The sequence below is a fragment of the Sturnus vulgaris genome, chromosome 5 (assembly GCF_052056855.1).
Source record: "Sturnus vulgaris isolate bStuVul1 chromosome 5, bStuVul1.hap1, whole genome shotgun sequence".
In the NCBI taxonomy this organism is placed as follows: domain Eukaryota; kingdom Metazoa; phylum Chordata; class Aves; order Passeriformes; family Sturnidae; genus Sturnus; species Sturnus vulgaris.
In genome coordinates, this window is record NC_142247.1 from 11,757,268 (window position 1) to 11,773,377 (window position 16,110).

At 42.2% G+C, this 16,110-nt stretch overlaps 1 protein-coding gene across 2 annotated transcripts in view; it reads right to left on the bottom strand.

The window, feature by feature from the left end:
- TTC38 (tetratricopeptide repeat domain 38) overlaps window positions 1–15,904 on the bottom strand; it is a 25,987-nt gene extending 10,083 nt beyond the window's left edge. The window contains exons 1-13 of one of the 2 annotated variants that reach the window (XR_015803732.1): window positions 15,384–15,507; window positions 12,013–12,090; window positions 11,463–11,544; window positions 10,941–11,112; window positions 9,812–9,985; window positions 8,892–8,967; window positions 7,689–7,808; window positions 5,480–5,539; window positions 4,397–4,435; window positions 3,551–3,632; window positions 2,517–2,682; window positions 368–527; window positions 13–86 (exon numbers count right to left, since the gene is read on the bottom strand). Coding sequence is in view for 1 of the 2 variants with exons in the window: in XM_014880528.2 (XP_014736014.2) it covers window positions 13–86; window positions 368–527; window positions 2,517–2,682; window positions 3,551–3,632; window positions 4,397–4,435; window positions 5,480–5,539; window positions 7,689–7,808; window positions 8,892–8,967; window positions 9,812–9,985; window positions 10,941–11,112; window positions 11,463–11,544; window positions 12,013–12,090; window positions 15,384–15,821 (1,721 nt within the window). In the remaining variant the exon portion in view is untranslated. Of the gene's footprint in view, window positions 1–12; window positions 87–367; window positions 528–2,516; window positions 2,683–3,550; window positions 3,633–4,396; window positions 4,436–5,479; window positions 5,540–7,688; window positions 7,809–8,891; window positions 8,968–9,811; window positions 9,986–10,940; window positions 11,113–11,462; window positions 11,545–12,012; window positions 12,091–15,383 lie in introns of both variants that reach the window. The other variant, XM_014880528.2, reaches the window with a different exon arrangement.
- Window positions 15,905–16,110: the final 206 nt, after the last annotated feature.

Below are 16,110 nucleotides of genomic sequence, written 5' to 3' on the forward strand. Positions count from 1 at the left end.
GGAAATACTCACCTTGCAAGGTTTCGTTTGGCCTTTGATTTAGAATTTAAAGCAGCATGAATCAGTAACAGGCTGAAAACATCTCTCTGAAAAAAACCCCAGCAAAATACAGACTGATAAGTAATTTATAATGTATTGCTGGTTACAATATCTTGGTTACCAAACTATTAAATTCACAAGAAGGAAACATATCAGCATTAAAAATAAATAGCTAACCCTGCTAGTAAGTGTTTGCAAACAGGATTCAGTCACAAGTTCAGCTTTTCACTGTCTAAGACAGAAGTGCTGTTGATGAGGTAAGTGCTTAATGGCAGCTACTGAAAGGGGATTAAGTCACATCAAAAAGTTTTTTCTGGATCTCCTTTACCTGAGCATCACTGCCTCCCACTTGGACTAGTTCATAACGGATTGGGTACAGCAGGTCTACAGCTTTGTCACAATTCCCATTTTCAAATTCTACAAAAGCCTGGCACAGTGGCAGCCCCAAACTAGGAGCCAGGGAAAGCTGGTGGTCTTCGTGAGGTGCTCTGTAAAATGAAAAAGTGGTTAACTTCCATAAGCCAAAGCATAAATAGCCATATTTCAATGCCAGTCTGCCACTGCCTGCAGACAGTTTTTTGTTTGTCTTTTTTTTTTCACTGTACAAAGCCTGATGTTTCAGGTGCTTGACTTAGCTCATATCTTTTGGTGTGGTTATGCTACTTTCACCTTTTTGTTACTCATCCAGATATCAGTTTTTATTCTTCTGAATATACCCACAGAATGTACAAGCCCAATCCCTCCTTCCTCTGTGATAAATAAATAGTTTGGGCTAGGACAGTAAGAAAACTGCAGTTTCTCTTCTCCTGACCCCACCAGAACATCCTACTACTAGTCCTTTGTCTGGCCACATGTGGCCACCAGTCCTTGCACACAACTCCCAGTCATGACCTTGCAAGCCAGCTCCTTCTCAAGTCAGCTTTACAAAACTTCCCGTTTCTTTTACTGGGCCAGCCTTCATTTTCCAGTAGGCAACACTGCCCTATGTGTTTATCATTCCTTAAATAAACTGTGGCATCCTAGAATGATAAAAGTGCACAACAGATGTTCATTTGAAGCAACTTGAGACAGCCAGTGATGAAAATGGTGGAACAATTCCTCACTTACTCGTTTTGTCCAGCAAACATGGAAAGGAGCCTGTGACACCAACCACCAGAGAGCGCCGTGGGACACCCGACAAATTCCCAGCAACTTTCCATGGCTAAGGCCAGGGAAAAATACCGGTGCAATGCCAGATGGGACTGATGTTTGTGCCCAGATTGTATCACTGCTTTTCTTAACACATGCAAAACGCCTCTGGAGTATGATTTATATTTTACATATTTGTGATAGATGTTAATTAATCCAATGATTAATGTAGCTCCTTCAGCTCACAGCCTGCTTTCTCAAATAATGAAATTAAGCTTTATAATATTTCAAACTACAGCTAAAAATGTACACATGTATCATTAAGGCTGGAAGTAGGTGAAAGGAAGCACTGGGTGAAAGAATAAGTAGCATATATGAACACATGTTCATTAAAGCCTCTGTGGGGGGCAGTTTTCTATACTTTATATATACTGGCATACTTACATAAATAATAGAATAAATAACAAAATATATTTGCTGTTTTCTACTGTAGTTAAATGAAACATACTTAGGCTTGCTTTGAAAGTTATTTGTTTTGATAAGTATTCTTAAAAATTACAGTATTCCTGGAAACTACATATAGTCAGGAACAAATAGTGAAAATTTCAGGTTCTCCTTCCTTCTTTTTAAAGGCAAAGGAAGCAACAGATGTTTAAACAGAGGGGGGAAAGGATGTAGTGGGGGGAAGAAATTGAATTTAAAGCATATATGTATCAACCCCTTCAAAAAAACCCAAGGCAATTAGCAGTCATTTAATACCTAAGGGAACACAAACCCCTAATTTTTTTTATGTAATAGTTAAATATTCAACCTTTTCAAATAACTTAATTTGAAAGTGAAATATTCTAGATTTTGACTTTAGTAGTACTTGAAACCTAATTTCCTGCAGATGGACCTAACAACACATTTAAGAGTAGCCATTAGAATATTGCTACCAACTAATGTTCTGTTATTAACCTTTTAAACTAGAGCAGAAAAGATCCACCACAGACAGCTGACATGTCTTGTAGAATGTTTTTATTAGCATACTTTACTCCTTGTCTGTAACACAGCTTAGTGTGACCTCACTAAACAGAAACAGACAGCCACTGCTCAGGTGGTGTCCATGACCTCAAACACAAAAGATTTCTGCTCAACAAGATGAGAAATCCCTCCAGACATTAACTCAAAAAATAAATGATGATATAGATCTCCTAACTGGATGTTGCCCTGCTTAAACTAGATGTATCCCAGTGACTGACATGCTAAGGCAGGGAGGAGCACGTTGGAGCTTCAGCAAGCCAGAGACATCATTGCCCTGAAGTTCAGAGATCAATTCACTGAACCCAATGCAGGAATTCCTTGCTTACCTGGCAAGTTCCTGCAGAGTTGCTAAAAGCTCCTCAGTAGTTTTTTGGTCTTTGGCTCCAAGGAAAGACATCAAGAAGTGCACATCATTGAACAGAAGAATGTGATCCTTGGTGTGCTTCTTCGTAATCCCAAGCAGATCATTCCACCTGTCCCCAAGCTTTACACCTAAGAGTAAAAATACTTCTCTCAATAACATTGCACATGCAGAAGTATGACTTTGCAATGTACTTTCAGTCACTCAGCATAAAAAGCATTCCTACTGAACTCAAGAAAACGTTTCCTGATGTGGCAAAATTAATGCAGCAATAATGCTCAGCCACAGCCTGCCTTATCTGGGCCAAGAGTTTCTTGACTGTCAGGAGTTTAAAGGTATTATTTTAGTCTGCATCGTGTGAGCTTCTGGCTTTATTTTGCTCATAATGTCTTGAAGGTGCTGCTCACCACGAGTCATCTGTAGCAACCACAAGACAGAGTGAGAAGATGGATTTAATAAAAAACCCCAATACATCATTAGTGTTCTAGCAGAACAGTGTGACATAATGTCTGCCCACCGTGTCCCCTGCCATGAACCCCAGTGTATAAACACTGACGTAAAAAGGGGAAATGCCACTGAGTTAGGAAAGTACAAAAAGCCAGAAGGTGATATGCTCATACCATCTATTTCAATCAGAAACAGAAATAAAAGTCTCAAACTGGAAATTTACATCCAGAGAATGCTATGGGTTTTTAGAGGCTTACGCACTTGATTGCTCAGCCTCAGACATCCAGGGACAATAGAAGTGAATTTGTCAAGGAACTATGTGACCTATGCTAGCTGGAGCTGACTGCTATGCCACACTGGCATGGAAAATGGAAGCTCTTGGGAAGAATAAAGCTTATGGACATTATTAGAAATTTTACACTGATGCTTTCCTCAAGTTTCTTTTGAAACGCTGATCGAGCTTGCTGTGTAATTACATTAAAGTACTTCCCCAACATGAATGGCAGGGGAAGGGAAAAAGTTACAAAAGAGAATGACCAGAGGATATCCTACCTTCCAGATGAAGCCTGTAGAGCATCGAACTGTTATCAACTATATCCAGGATGCTTCCACTTGTTAGGCACTGGGGAGCAATCTGTAATCACAAGTTATCATAGGCTGGCCAAGTCATTCCATGCTAGTGGAAACTTCCTCAGATTATCAAACTTACTTTCACATATTAAATTAATTTTATCCTTCTATTAATTAAAAATTACTTGTTTTGTAATAGTCTTAGTTGTATCTTTCCTGAGTACAGAAATTTGCAATGACAGAAACCTTTTTGGCTTTACATGTGTTGTTTTTCTCAGTAAATATGGAGAATCACCACAGTATTTTATTTTTTCCAAAACCGTGCCATAAATATTACTTCACTTGATCAATGTTAGTAGATAGAAATCTGCCCAGCAGCTTTCTTAATGTTTGCAGTATTTTTACAATCCTTACAAAGATGTGCCATGTTATCTAATTTGATACTGCTTATTTACAAAGGTTGTTTTGAAATCCAGACAGCTGACTTCGTATCTAACATGCAAAACTAGTTCTTTGTAAAGGTGACTTGACTTTATAGGAAAATTAATTTACATCCTTTAAAAGGTATGAATAAGAAACATGAAAAGAACAGAAATCGGTACCACTGTAGCTCTTTCAAGCACTCAAATTATGTAACACTCAAATCCTTGGGGCATTTTCCCCAGAACTGCTGAGAAGTTGTTTTCCCCAAAAGACTGTAATAACAGATGTAAACAATATTTATACACAGATCACACACTGTGATAGGTTTCAATCTCAGACAGAAGGAAGAAAGCACACATTGTGATCTGGCATGATCTCAGTAAAGAAAAAAAGGCCCCTACTCACATGCTTGTCATAAATTGTCAAAGCATCTTCATATTCCCCCTGGAAAAGCAAAGGAGGACTGTGGTTAACATGTAGACACAGCAATCAGCAGAGACTGGCAGCAACCACAGACAAACACATTAACAGATGTCATAACAGCTCTTCAGGACTGCCTGATCAAAACAGACAAAGTCAAAGAAACTTCAAGGTATTCAAAGCTGAAAAGCCTGGATTTAATAGGCAAAATGATCAGTATGTTGAGGTTTCATCTAAGTACCCATACTGGCACAAGTTAAGTGAGAAGGAGAAACATGAGGTATTGTCTCTCATTCCTTTCAGGGATTTTTGCAAAAACCAGTTCATCTCATGGTGCATGCAAAGATATAGGAAAATAAACAGTTTTAAGTAGCCTTCAAAAAAGTTATGTAGATAGGAAGTGGCAAAATAAATAAACTATTGAACTCCTGTTGAGAATTATGTTCCTTCTGTGTTACTCTGCTTTCTGGCCATGGGATGCTGCCATCTCAAGGATGCCACATTTATCTCCCTATTAAGCTGAACCCCACGAGTGCTAAGCATTAAATCTAAGGAAATTCTGACAGGCTGGATAAAATTTCAACCATTTTTAAAGGCTTTCTATAGTAAGAATTAGTAACAATAATTAATAGCACTGGCAACCCAATTTAGAGTTTATGGCCTTTTTTTTATAGTCAGCAAATTTTTGGGCCAGAAAATGAGTACTAAATTTGGTAACAATTTTGTTAATTTTTGTCTCAAAATTAGAGATCTAAGTTCATCTTGCTATCAAATAACTGTGCTAAATGTAATTAGTGAGACTATTGGATCTGCAAACATGCAATAATCTCACAGCAATATTTCAACATTCTTAGAAAAATACTAAAATTTTTGACGAATGCAATTAAATTTCTCAAAATAACAGTATTAAAGTACTATGCCACTTTGCAAAAGTAGCATTGTGCTATTTTATAAAAACATCCCTTTAAATACCTGACACACACCCCCAGTAAATGTTAGTTCTGCCTTTTAAAGAGCTTTAGATAACATATCTGGACCAAGAAGCATATGTATGAAAATATCTCATACCTTTTCAATGTAGTATAAAGCCCAGTGCCAGTAATTATGGCAAGCAAGCATATCACTGCCCTGGAGAGAAAATTTTTAAAAAATTATTTATATATTTACAAAATAACTTCTCTTTTCAAATTATCTAGTCAGGTTTCTGTTTCCTCCTTCAGCAAAACTGAGTACTTCAGGAGACACAAAAGACAGGAAATTTAAATCAGCTGCCAGCACACCTCATTTGCTACACTTGTCCTTGAGCTATTTAGGGCAACACCTCAAACACAAGGTTTCCCCCACACAATTTTCCAGATAAGAGTTTCACTTGGATGCCTCAGAATTCACCTTTCTTCAGCATCCTTTAAAAAAAAATTAATTCACATCTATTAGAGTAAGATTTGTCTCATCTAAAATTTAGGCATCTTGTCAGAAGTTACCTGGCCAGATTGTGGAGAGAGGATATGGAGGCCTTATGAGGGCCACTCATCTCAGCCATCTAGAATCTACCTCAGACAAAGAGGAATCACTTTTTAAACAAGTTTTACTACAGGCTACAGAAGCTGCAAGAGATGCTAAACACACTGGCAGCTCATCAGGTGAGACGAATTTTTGCTGGACTGCACCAATTTTGCACTGTCCTTTCCAGCTGGCACCTGAACTTCAAATCCCCTTCCCCAGACTGCAGTTCAAGGCAATTGCAGTTCATTTTTGTGAATGCATTAAAAATATACAAATGTAGTTCCATAAGCCTTTGGTGAAAATTAAAATACCAGAAAGATTCACCCCTCTCCTCCCACTCTCTCCCAGTCCTGTATTAAACTTAATGGTCTCACAAGTGGAAAAATAATCTTTATTGTCATACTGACAACTGTAACAACCACTTTCAGGAAGCACAAAGGTAAACTTTCCCAATAAATATCAGGGCCTTACAGTGCTAAGATAAACATTCTGGTAATCTTTGCTTGTTTAATATTAAATCACAAACCAAACCCAAGCAACAGAAGCAGTTACATGCTTGGCACAAATACTGATAATATCAAGTTGAATATCATACTGTCATTCCAAATGTCATACAAATAAGATCATGGAATTACCTGACTAAATAAAGCAAAACCTTTTCCCTGCTGCTAAATCTGAGCTCTCAAAAAAATTAAACTGCTAGAGAGATGTGGGCTTGCACTTGATTTTATTTGGATAAAGAGTATGAATCACAGAGACATGCAACTATTTTAAGAAGCAAGAGTTAAAAAAAAAATCAATCCAAAAGTCACTGACTGGGGTTTTTCAGGTATCATCTAAACTGTCAACCCCCTACATCACTGTTTCATTAAACCTAACAAAAAGACAAAATGCTTTCTGGGAAGTGACAGGTGTGAACTTCAGGCAAGAGTTTTCTGTCTGCACTTCCAAGCCCAGTATCTGATTGTTTAACTGAAAAAATAAAACAAGCACAAAAACAGCCTTTCTAGTCTCACTGTCCAGTCCTGTTCTTTGGATGAGGTGGAATAGTCAGCTCAGATGACTCTAAAACAGACTCTTGTGCATTCTAGCAAAGGCAGACCTCATAGCCCTCAGCTCTGAATATAACAGACTTAATCACTGGGTAAAAGCTGTCAAACACAAAATGAAACTTAATTTACAGCAAAAGACCACATGACAGACTAATTACCCTGTTCAATAGTCTGAAAGATGGTGTTAAACATGTTGGATATATAAGGTAACTGATACACTAGAAAGTAATTAGAAAAAAAGGTAAGAGCATAATTTTTCTTTTCTTTACAGTTGTTCTTAAAATCCTCCCCCCATCCAGAAGCAAACAAGTATTTTAGTGTTTTGAAACAGCTGATTTGACTGTGTCATTTCCCACCTCATCTTAGGTCCCATGAGGAGATTTAGCCAGGTCCTTCAAGTGACTGTCAGTGCTTACCTCAGCCTAAGTAAAAAGCTTGTGAAAGAATCAGTGGTGACTTCACTTTAATAACCACACAACAGATCACAAATAGGGACAGCCATGTGCCTCATAACATGTCACTTCTTCCTGCCTCTTGCTTAAAAGCTGCATGGAGAGTAGCAGCACCTCAAGGGAGGGTTTCCTCTAATATGCAAACTCTGCATTGATTTTAACAGGTCTGCAGATAGGAAGGAATTGCAGGCAGAGGACTCAAGAACTTGGATGCAGGAACTAAAGAAAAACTAAAAGGTGCTTTTTCAGAGATGCCACAAAAATATTTACCTTCCAGTTCTTTTCCGTTTCTTTCATGAATTTTAAACCTTTCTCCACCTCTGCTTTCATTTCATTTACATGAGCTATAGTATGGACAGACCATGCATCTGTCTGATTTATAGCCAAAGCCTATGAGTGAAAAACAGGAAAACACAACAAGCCTTACAAACTTGCAAATACAGACATTTATCACTGCTTATCTAGAGACAAGAGACTACTTTTTTACTTGCTGCATGTTAAGTACATCCTTGTATTACTCCAACTAATCAGAGCCCAGAAGTCTGATTTAGACAGAAAAGGAAGAGAATGTTTCTTGGCTGACTTCACTTGCCAGCTTCTGCTGCAGGGAGATGAACACCTCCATAACACTTTAAAACACAGGTTTTGATGCTGACTGTGAAATGACATCTATTTCACAGACATCCATCAATGAAAGAACTGCAGGCACAGGCACTATATATTCCATTATATAGTGCCTTGCAGATAACTATTTCTTTTCCAAAAAATGGCCAGCTCTGAGTCAGCCAATTCCTCTTCCTTGGCCAACAACTCCCACTAGGCTTTTGGCATTTTGCAAAGCTAGTCATAAACCTAGTAAAGGTTAAGTTTTAGCGTTTAGTCTCTATTGTCACTTTCAGCAATTTGATATTACAGAAGTTTTGTCGAGAACACCCATTAGAGATTGTGCCTGAGACTCCTGGAGGACAGGGATAATCCTGAGGACTGGAGAAAGTCAAGTATAATTACTATCTTCATAGAAAGGAAACAGGCTGGCTAATATTGATCCCCCGGAACATTGTTCTAATTGTTCAATAATCCAGGAACAAGCATCTAGGAAAAAAAGGAGCAGGAAGCCAAACAGGATTGATTGTTAAGAGCAGACTACGTCCAAACAATCCAACATTCTCTAATAGGAGTAAACAACCAATTATACATGTGGGAAGCAGCAGATGGGCTGATACACGGATTTTATACAGGTGTTCTGACCCCACCTGACAGGGTATGCTCATAAGCAAGTGAGGGGAATATAGTCCAGTGAAACTGCCTTGGTGGGGCAGAAATGTGAGAATAGTCATCAACAAGTCTCACAAAGCTCTGTGAACATTTCTATGTTGAGCTTTATCTCTTTGTTACTTTCACTAACAACTGGCAGAAACCACCATCCTGTCTGAGAATTCTCAAGCCTTTTAGCACCAACAGCAGGCAGTTTACCTCATGGGCAACCTTCTCAGCACGGTCAAAAAGGTTTGTTTCCACAAGTCCAAAAGAGTAGTAGCCCTTCACGTAGCTAAAGAAAGGGGGAAAAAGAGCACATCATCCTTTAAAACTAGGTTTAATCCAGGACTGAAAAAACATACTAGAAAGAGCATTTAACTCAAAAAAGTTCTTGCAGTGCAATTGACAAGGGTTCAAGCTCACAGGATACAGAACTGCTAAGCTAATTCTCAGAAGAAATGAGTGACCCTGAGACACCAGCATGGCAGTGACAAGATGCACCTCAGAACGGACATTTCCATCTCTGGATGAGATGCAATCACCAGTCACCAGCTACACACAACCAGCTGCTGATCTCCATAACAGTTGCAAGATGCAAAATTAAAAGGCTAGAAGTGAGACACTGCTGTCACCAAAGCTATCCCAGCATCTCAAAGGCAATCTTCTACATTTTCCCCAGTGCCCACAATACCACAGGAGGGCATATTTACATGAAGCGGCCCTCTAAAACTGGTTGTAAATCATCTCCAGACATAAAGGCCCAACCTAAAGGAAAATTAAGGATATTATGTGCACCTGATTTATTTAGTGGATCAAGAGGAATAGTATTTTTTGGGAAGAAATGAAGAAATTTCGCCACTACCCTGGGTGACGACATGATTTTATGATTTTATCCTGTGTGTTACACACTATGTGCTATATACACAGCTCACTTAAGAAAAATCCCTCAACAACAGTGTCAAAAGGGATACTGAACACACATTCTATCTGTGGTCAAGTCTGATTAACTTCTAGACTCTTGATTTTTGTCTCCATGTCTATTTGCAAAAGATCCTGAACTTGTAAGTCTGAACTTAAAAGCCACGTAGTCCATGCACCCCAGGTAAAGAGCAATTTCCAAATGAAGCATGACCCACCTGCTCAGTGGAACATCACGTGTCCAGAAAGGATAAACACGGGCAACAGAATCTCGCATCTGACGTTGATATCCCAGGTAGAAATAAGTGTCGTGGGAAAATTTGAGGGCTAGCAGGTCAGTTGGGTGGTTTTGCAGAATCTGCTCCCATAGATCACAAGCTTTTGGAAGTTGGCTAGAAATAAAAAATTATTTCCATCACTGAAAGAAGGCACGCATGCCTGCCCCTACTGTTAGTCCTGAACTTAAATGATGCTGAAAAATAGAAAATTCAGCATCAAATTACTTATTCTTTTCTTTGAATGAATACTTTAGTCTTTTCTAAGATAATAATAGGATTATCTTCATTTGGCACCTTCTGAGAAATCTTAGGGAAGAAATTATGTTGGGTTACACCAAATCACTGCAACAGACAAGGAAAATGGAAGAAGCTTACACCATAAATCTAAAAATTTTCCTACAGGGCTGAATAGTTCCTACAGGGACCCACCATAATAAATGGAACTTTGTATGTACAAAGACACCTTCCCTCTCCTTTTGTGGGAATCAAACCCAGTGGCAGGGCTTCAGTAGCTTCCTCATTTCCTTTGCTGAGATGTGAGGCAAATCCATGCTCACCCATTTGTTTGGCAAACAAATAATGAATCATTAGCCCGTATGTTCTGCACTTCATATAGATTTATCATATGGAATGAAGCAGTGAGCCTCTACAGCATCTGTGACACTCTAATCTCCCTTGTTTACAGGGGAAATAGGTTTTGACATAGGGAAACGAGAGAGAAGTCTGTAACTTTCCTTCTGTGCATCTTAGTCTGGACTCTATGTAGCCAAATACTTAATTTCCTAGTTCTAAACCACACTGATGGATCTGTGGTAGATTTAAAACTTGGAGTGCTTAATGCTAGGAAGTGATGGCAATAGAGCACTTTACCTCCTACAGTGCTGCTCACCAGCTAGACATGGCACTTAGGGTGGAGAGAGAAATTTAGGGACAATCTGTGACATCTCACCCCAGTCCTTTGCTAGGTGTCAGCTAACATCACATACCACAACTGCCAACCTTCACTTCTGCTTGCAGTAGACAAAGGAACTCTTCACAGTGCCTCGAGCAGGGTGAAAAGAGGACTCACCCCCTGGCAAACACGTCCAATGCTGACACATGAAGCCTCTCCCGCTCTGTTAGTGGCTGTGACTTGGAAAGTGCCACCATGGCTCTCACGGCACTGTCCAGCTCCTTGTCGAGTCTCACAGTCCTTCCAGTGCCAATCAGCTCCAAGCCATTGGCAATGACGTGTCCCATCGCTGAAGAAAACAGCACAGCACCAGCTGAACTCTCAGCAGAGCCTTCAGCTCCACAAAACACCAGAAGAACTGAGCATTTTCAATAAATGTGACTTGTGGACACATGGGTCCAGGAAGTCTCCTAAGCCTAAAGTTCTCAGAAGGTTTTCATGACAGCTACTCAAATATTACATGAAATGAAAAGAAAAAAACACCACACAAAAGCATTCTGCCTGCTCTAGATTTTGAGGAAGTTTTACAGAATTCTATAAACTATCACCTTGCCCTTGCATAAACAAAGTCAGTTAAATACCAAGACAACAGGCATTAACCCAGCACTTTCAATGCTCAGAATCAAAGGTTATACTCACTAAAGTTTGGATCTGCTGCCTTTAGCTTGGAAAGACATCCGTCAATACCTCCAAGACTCTCATTATTGGTCCAAGTTGCATACTGTAAGAGAGACAGAGCAAGAGAGGGTCGAGAAATCCTCTTTGATACTGGACTTCTTTTTGTTCTCACAGACACTTAAAATTCAAAAGCAAGGCAAATGACTAGAATACAAATGTTGCACTCAGGTAGGTCTAGTGAAGTAGAAAAAACAGGAAAACTGGGGTTTAATATAATTCAGTCACCAGCAGAACCAATTACCCTGGATTTCTATGGGGTTTTTGCCAACTGGCTGATTTGTTGGTATCAAGTGGAATGAGCACACTGGCTGAGGTTTTCACCACAGCTGCAGCATCTGGCACAGCCCTCTGCTTAAAAGGGTTTCCTGCTGCCAGTTAAAGGCTGAACTCCTGTAGTGGCCTGATTTTGAGGCTCTCCCAGCTGAAAAGAAATCTAAATACGAGCTACAGAAAAGAGTGTTTCATGCACGAGTCCCTTCAAATCACATTTTCTTGGGCGTTTTGGTCATACCTGCGTCAGCACAGCATCGAAGAGCTTACAGGCTTCATTGCTGGTCGTGGACAGGACAAGTCCAGCATCCTGCCAGGCCTGCACAACAAACAAACAGAAACATGCTCCTTTTGTACCCTCATCTTCCAGGCTACACTGACAGATGTTCAAACTGATGCTGTTCTGATATTTTCATCAGCTGTGCACTTTCAAAAAGAAAAGTTGGAAGGACAGCGTGAGGCAGAAAACAAACCTTTTGTTCAGTTGTAGTTACATCTAAGACTCAGTTAGTTGGAGCCAGTAGTGAGACTAAAGAAGCCAATAATTACCAAGCATACCACAAGATCTCAATGGGTAGCCCAGCTCGTAATGACAGCACCATTCTGAATTCATTACAATTATTGTTGAGTTCCTCTGCTACAGGCACACCTCATGTGAAGTAGAGACATTGTTCCCCTACAATCTATAAATCCTTATAAACAATAATGTTCTTCTGATTTAACTTGCAGAACAAACAGCCTGGCAGAGCAAATCCACCAAGTGTCTGGAGTTAACCAACTGAAAATTTGGATGACAGATTTATACACAAGCCTGACAACAATAAGAACATGGGAAATGGAAAAAGCTAAAAAGCAAAACAGAATTGGGCTGCCATAGTTTCTAGCAACATAACATGACTGAGGTACAATATCTCCTGGCTGGCTGCTGGCAAATGAGCAGAGTTCATTTGAGAAGCTGCCCCAATCACTTCAGCATTACTTTAATGCAGTACACAGAACTTAGAGGATATTATAAAAACAGACCTGGGACAAGCTAATTCAGACTTCTCCTAATGGGGGCTTAGTCCTTCCTGATACTGCAAGAATTCAGCTCTTCTCATTTTACATTTTAAAGCATTTCCTAGCTATAATAATCTGTCAAATTTTTAAAATAATCAGGCAAAGACAACTTTGCTAATATATCCTAAAGCTTTCCCACTGTGATTGGATTAAAGGCTCACATTCCAACAGCTAAAGCAATTGAGTCTTCAAATTACATGCCTGAAAGAGTAGACCTGAATCTAAAGTTACACATTTTCTTTGTAATTCATACTATAACCATATGTACAATTCATACTATATACTGAAATTGGCCAGAATAAACTTCCTAACACAATTTGAAGCACTAGAAAGTAGGCATTCGTTATCTGCACAGGACACACTCTCCTTGTTCTGTGGGTGTGGTGAGACTTTGCAAAAAGGTTTTCATCCATCATAACCATACATATTCATTAATACGCACTTCTTATCAAACACAGAATGAATTTGTATGCATCTTCCTCCTACTGAAGGTCCTTTTATGGTCCAGGAGCTCACAAAAAGGAACCTCTGCTGGTCATATTCACTGAATGCTTCAATATTAAAGATGACCTTTCCTTGAACTTTTTCTTTGGGCATGTCTCTGTGCTACATAACTTGCCAAAAAAGCATTGTAGTCTTTCTTATCTTTCTCCACTGGTTCCAGCCACGTTTATAATCCTGTGTGCACACCTTTAAACCCCTTTATCTTTTTTTGCCAGTTAGTCTTTAAGCTCTATTCAGCATCCTCGGGGGAGCTGAAAATTTTTATTCTCTATGTCATTTATCATCCAGAAAAAATAAAGAGAAAAGTTAAGCAGGTAGCAAGGTTAGGCTCGCTACTTACAGGCTATCTGCAAAGTAGGCCAGGAGCCACCCTCAGCATCAGTCATCAAAAACAAGCTTTGCTTGGAGCAGGTCTCTGCATCACTGCTTGTTTTACACAAAAGCTTGAGGTGCTCGCCAAGCAGAAAATGATGTCCCATTCTGGGGGGACTTGATTCAGAAGAATGGAAAAGTCTGTGTGTGAGCACCAGAACAAACCAGCAGAATAAGGGTTGGTGGAAAATGGGCCTGCACCCATCCCTAAGGACACTGCCGATCTAGCTGAGGTATGTGCTGTTTCCAGCCACTCTGGAAAGCCCCTGTCCTGCTATGGCTACAGCCCACCTGACTGACTCCTCACTGGAAAACTCCCACTCCGGCAACAGGAGAATTGCAGCAATACGATGTCACATCAGGGATGCCACTACTCTGGCACTACTCTGTGCCACTACTAGCACATCAGGACAATGGGCTACAGGGAAGAACCACCCCACAGCAGCTGCTGGCTCCTAAGAGATGTAAAAGATGTGCTCCAAACATAATCTCTCATTGCCAACTGAGAGCTAAAGAACTGCTAGGACCACAGAAAAGGCAGCACCCCTTGTCCTGTAGGATGTACATAAGGGGTCCTGCCGAGACTATTTGGGACAATCGGGTCCTGGGGCTTCTCTCTAGTGAGGTATCAGACTGTGAGTGAAGAAATCCAGGAGGGAGTGTGAGTGGGCAAAAATCAGCCTCAAGAGTCTGTAAGGCAATTATCAGTCCCCCTTCCCACAGAAGCTGCCTTTGGGTTCTCTTACACAGATCTCCCACAACCCTCTCTCTAACTTCAGGAGACTCTCCTCTGTGATGCCTCTTGTATTAGGGAGTCATGGACTTTGCTCTTCTCAGTGCTTCTTGGTGAGACCAAAGCCTTGCCCTTTCCCCTGCTCTATGATTAGAGTTCAGTCACGAGATCTTGGTGACTTGATTTGTATTTTTTCTCTGCTAGAATCTTAGTTGGCTCTGAGAATTGTGCTCTCTTGGGCTGCAGCTGGCACCTCTTGAATGCCTTGCGTGATAGATCCCCAGAGCTCTGTCGATCATGCACCTGTCACACCTGATCTTCAAGACTTTGTTTTAACCAGTCACTGCCCTAATTAACCAAAATACAACCATAAAAGGAGTTTATCGGAAAGACAGCATGCAAATTACTTAATCAGTAAGCACCTCCTGTAGGTTGAACCCTTTGACCCAAAGCTGATTTCGAAGGCCTCATCCACTTCTGAGGCCCACGGAAAAGACAGGTGGGTGCCGTGGGATCCCAGCGCTGGGGACAAGACCCAGAGATGCTCAGACATGAGTCTGCTTCCCCAATAGAAGGGATGGGTGCAGCGATCCTTCCCCCTTTCCAGATCCCAGCAGCAGCTTCTCTCCTGCGAAACCCACCCGAGTGTATGAGAGTGAGCTCCAGCCACAACGAGCCCGGCTCAGCTCCCCGCTCACCGCAGCCGAAAGCCCGTCGGCAGCCCCGGAACCCCCACGGAGAGGGAGGCCACCCGCCGATCCTGGGCGCCGGGCACGGGCAGGACCGAGCCTCGCTGGCCCAGCGCCTCAGTGGTGCCCTCCCCTCACAGCCCGTCACCTTGCCCTCCCCCCGCAGCCCCTCACCCTGCCGTGTCCCCACAGCCCCGCAGCCCCGCCCGCCCCTCACGCTGCCATCCTCTCGCAGCCCTTCAGCCCTGCTCTCACCTTGCAGTCCCTCAGCGCAGCCATAGTCCCACTGCAATCTCGCCGCTCCGCGGCTCCAACGCGAGCGGGGGCGGGGCCGCCACCGGCGCGAGCGGCGGGCGGTGGGTGGCGGGTATGCGCGGAGCGTCCGCGCCGCCCCGGAGAGACGCCCGCGGGAGTTCGGTGGCCATTATTTGCCCCCAAATCTTTGTTCCTTCTTCCGGACCCGCCTCCGGCCCCATATCCGAGGTTAAATAGTGCTCGCGCCAGCTGCCCTCCAGAGAAGGCTCCGGTGCCCTCGGGTTGCTGTCCCAGCCGTTGGGCCACCCCAACGAGCAGCGCCCGGCAGGCCGCGGGTCCCCCGCCCCGTCCCCTCTGGCCGCGATGGCCGCGCTCCTGCTTCTTCTTCTGCAGCTGCTCGCCTGCTGCCGCCGGGGCTCGGTGGCGTCCCCTGTCCATCTCCAGCCATCACCCCTGCGGGTCAGCTGCCCGGGCCCTCACGGCCAAGTATTCCAGCGGCAAGACAACGAGCACAGGGTGTCGTGCCTATGGAACAGCACCGTGACCCTGCATTACCAGCCCGCCCCAGGAACAGGGCCGGAGGCAGAAGGGGAGGAAGGGCAGCCACCATCCCCACCTTTCTGCCTCTGGTACCTGAACTCGGCCTCCGTGAGGAACATCTCACGCTGGTCAGGCCAGGTGGTGCTGCAGACAGGACAAGCTCCCTCACCCGGGGCCTCCAGCCTTC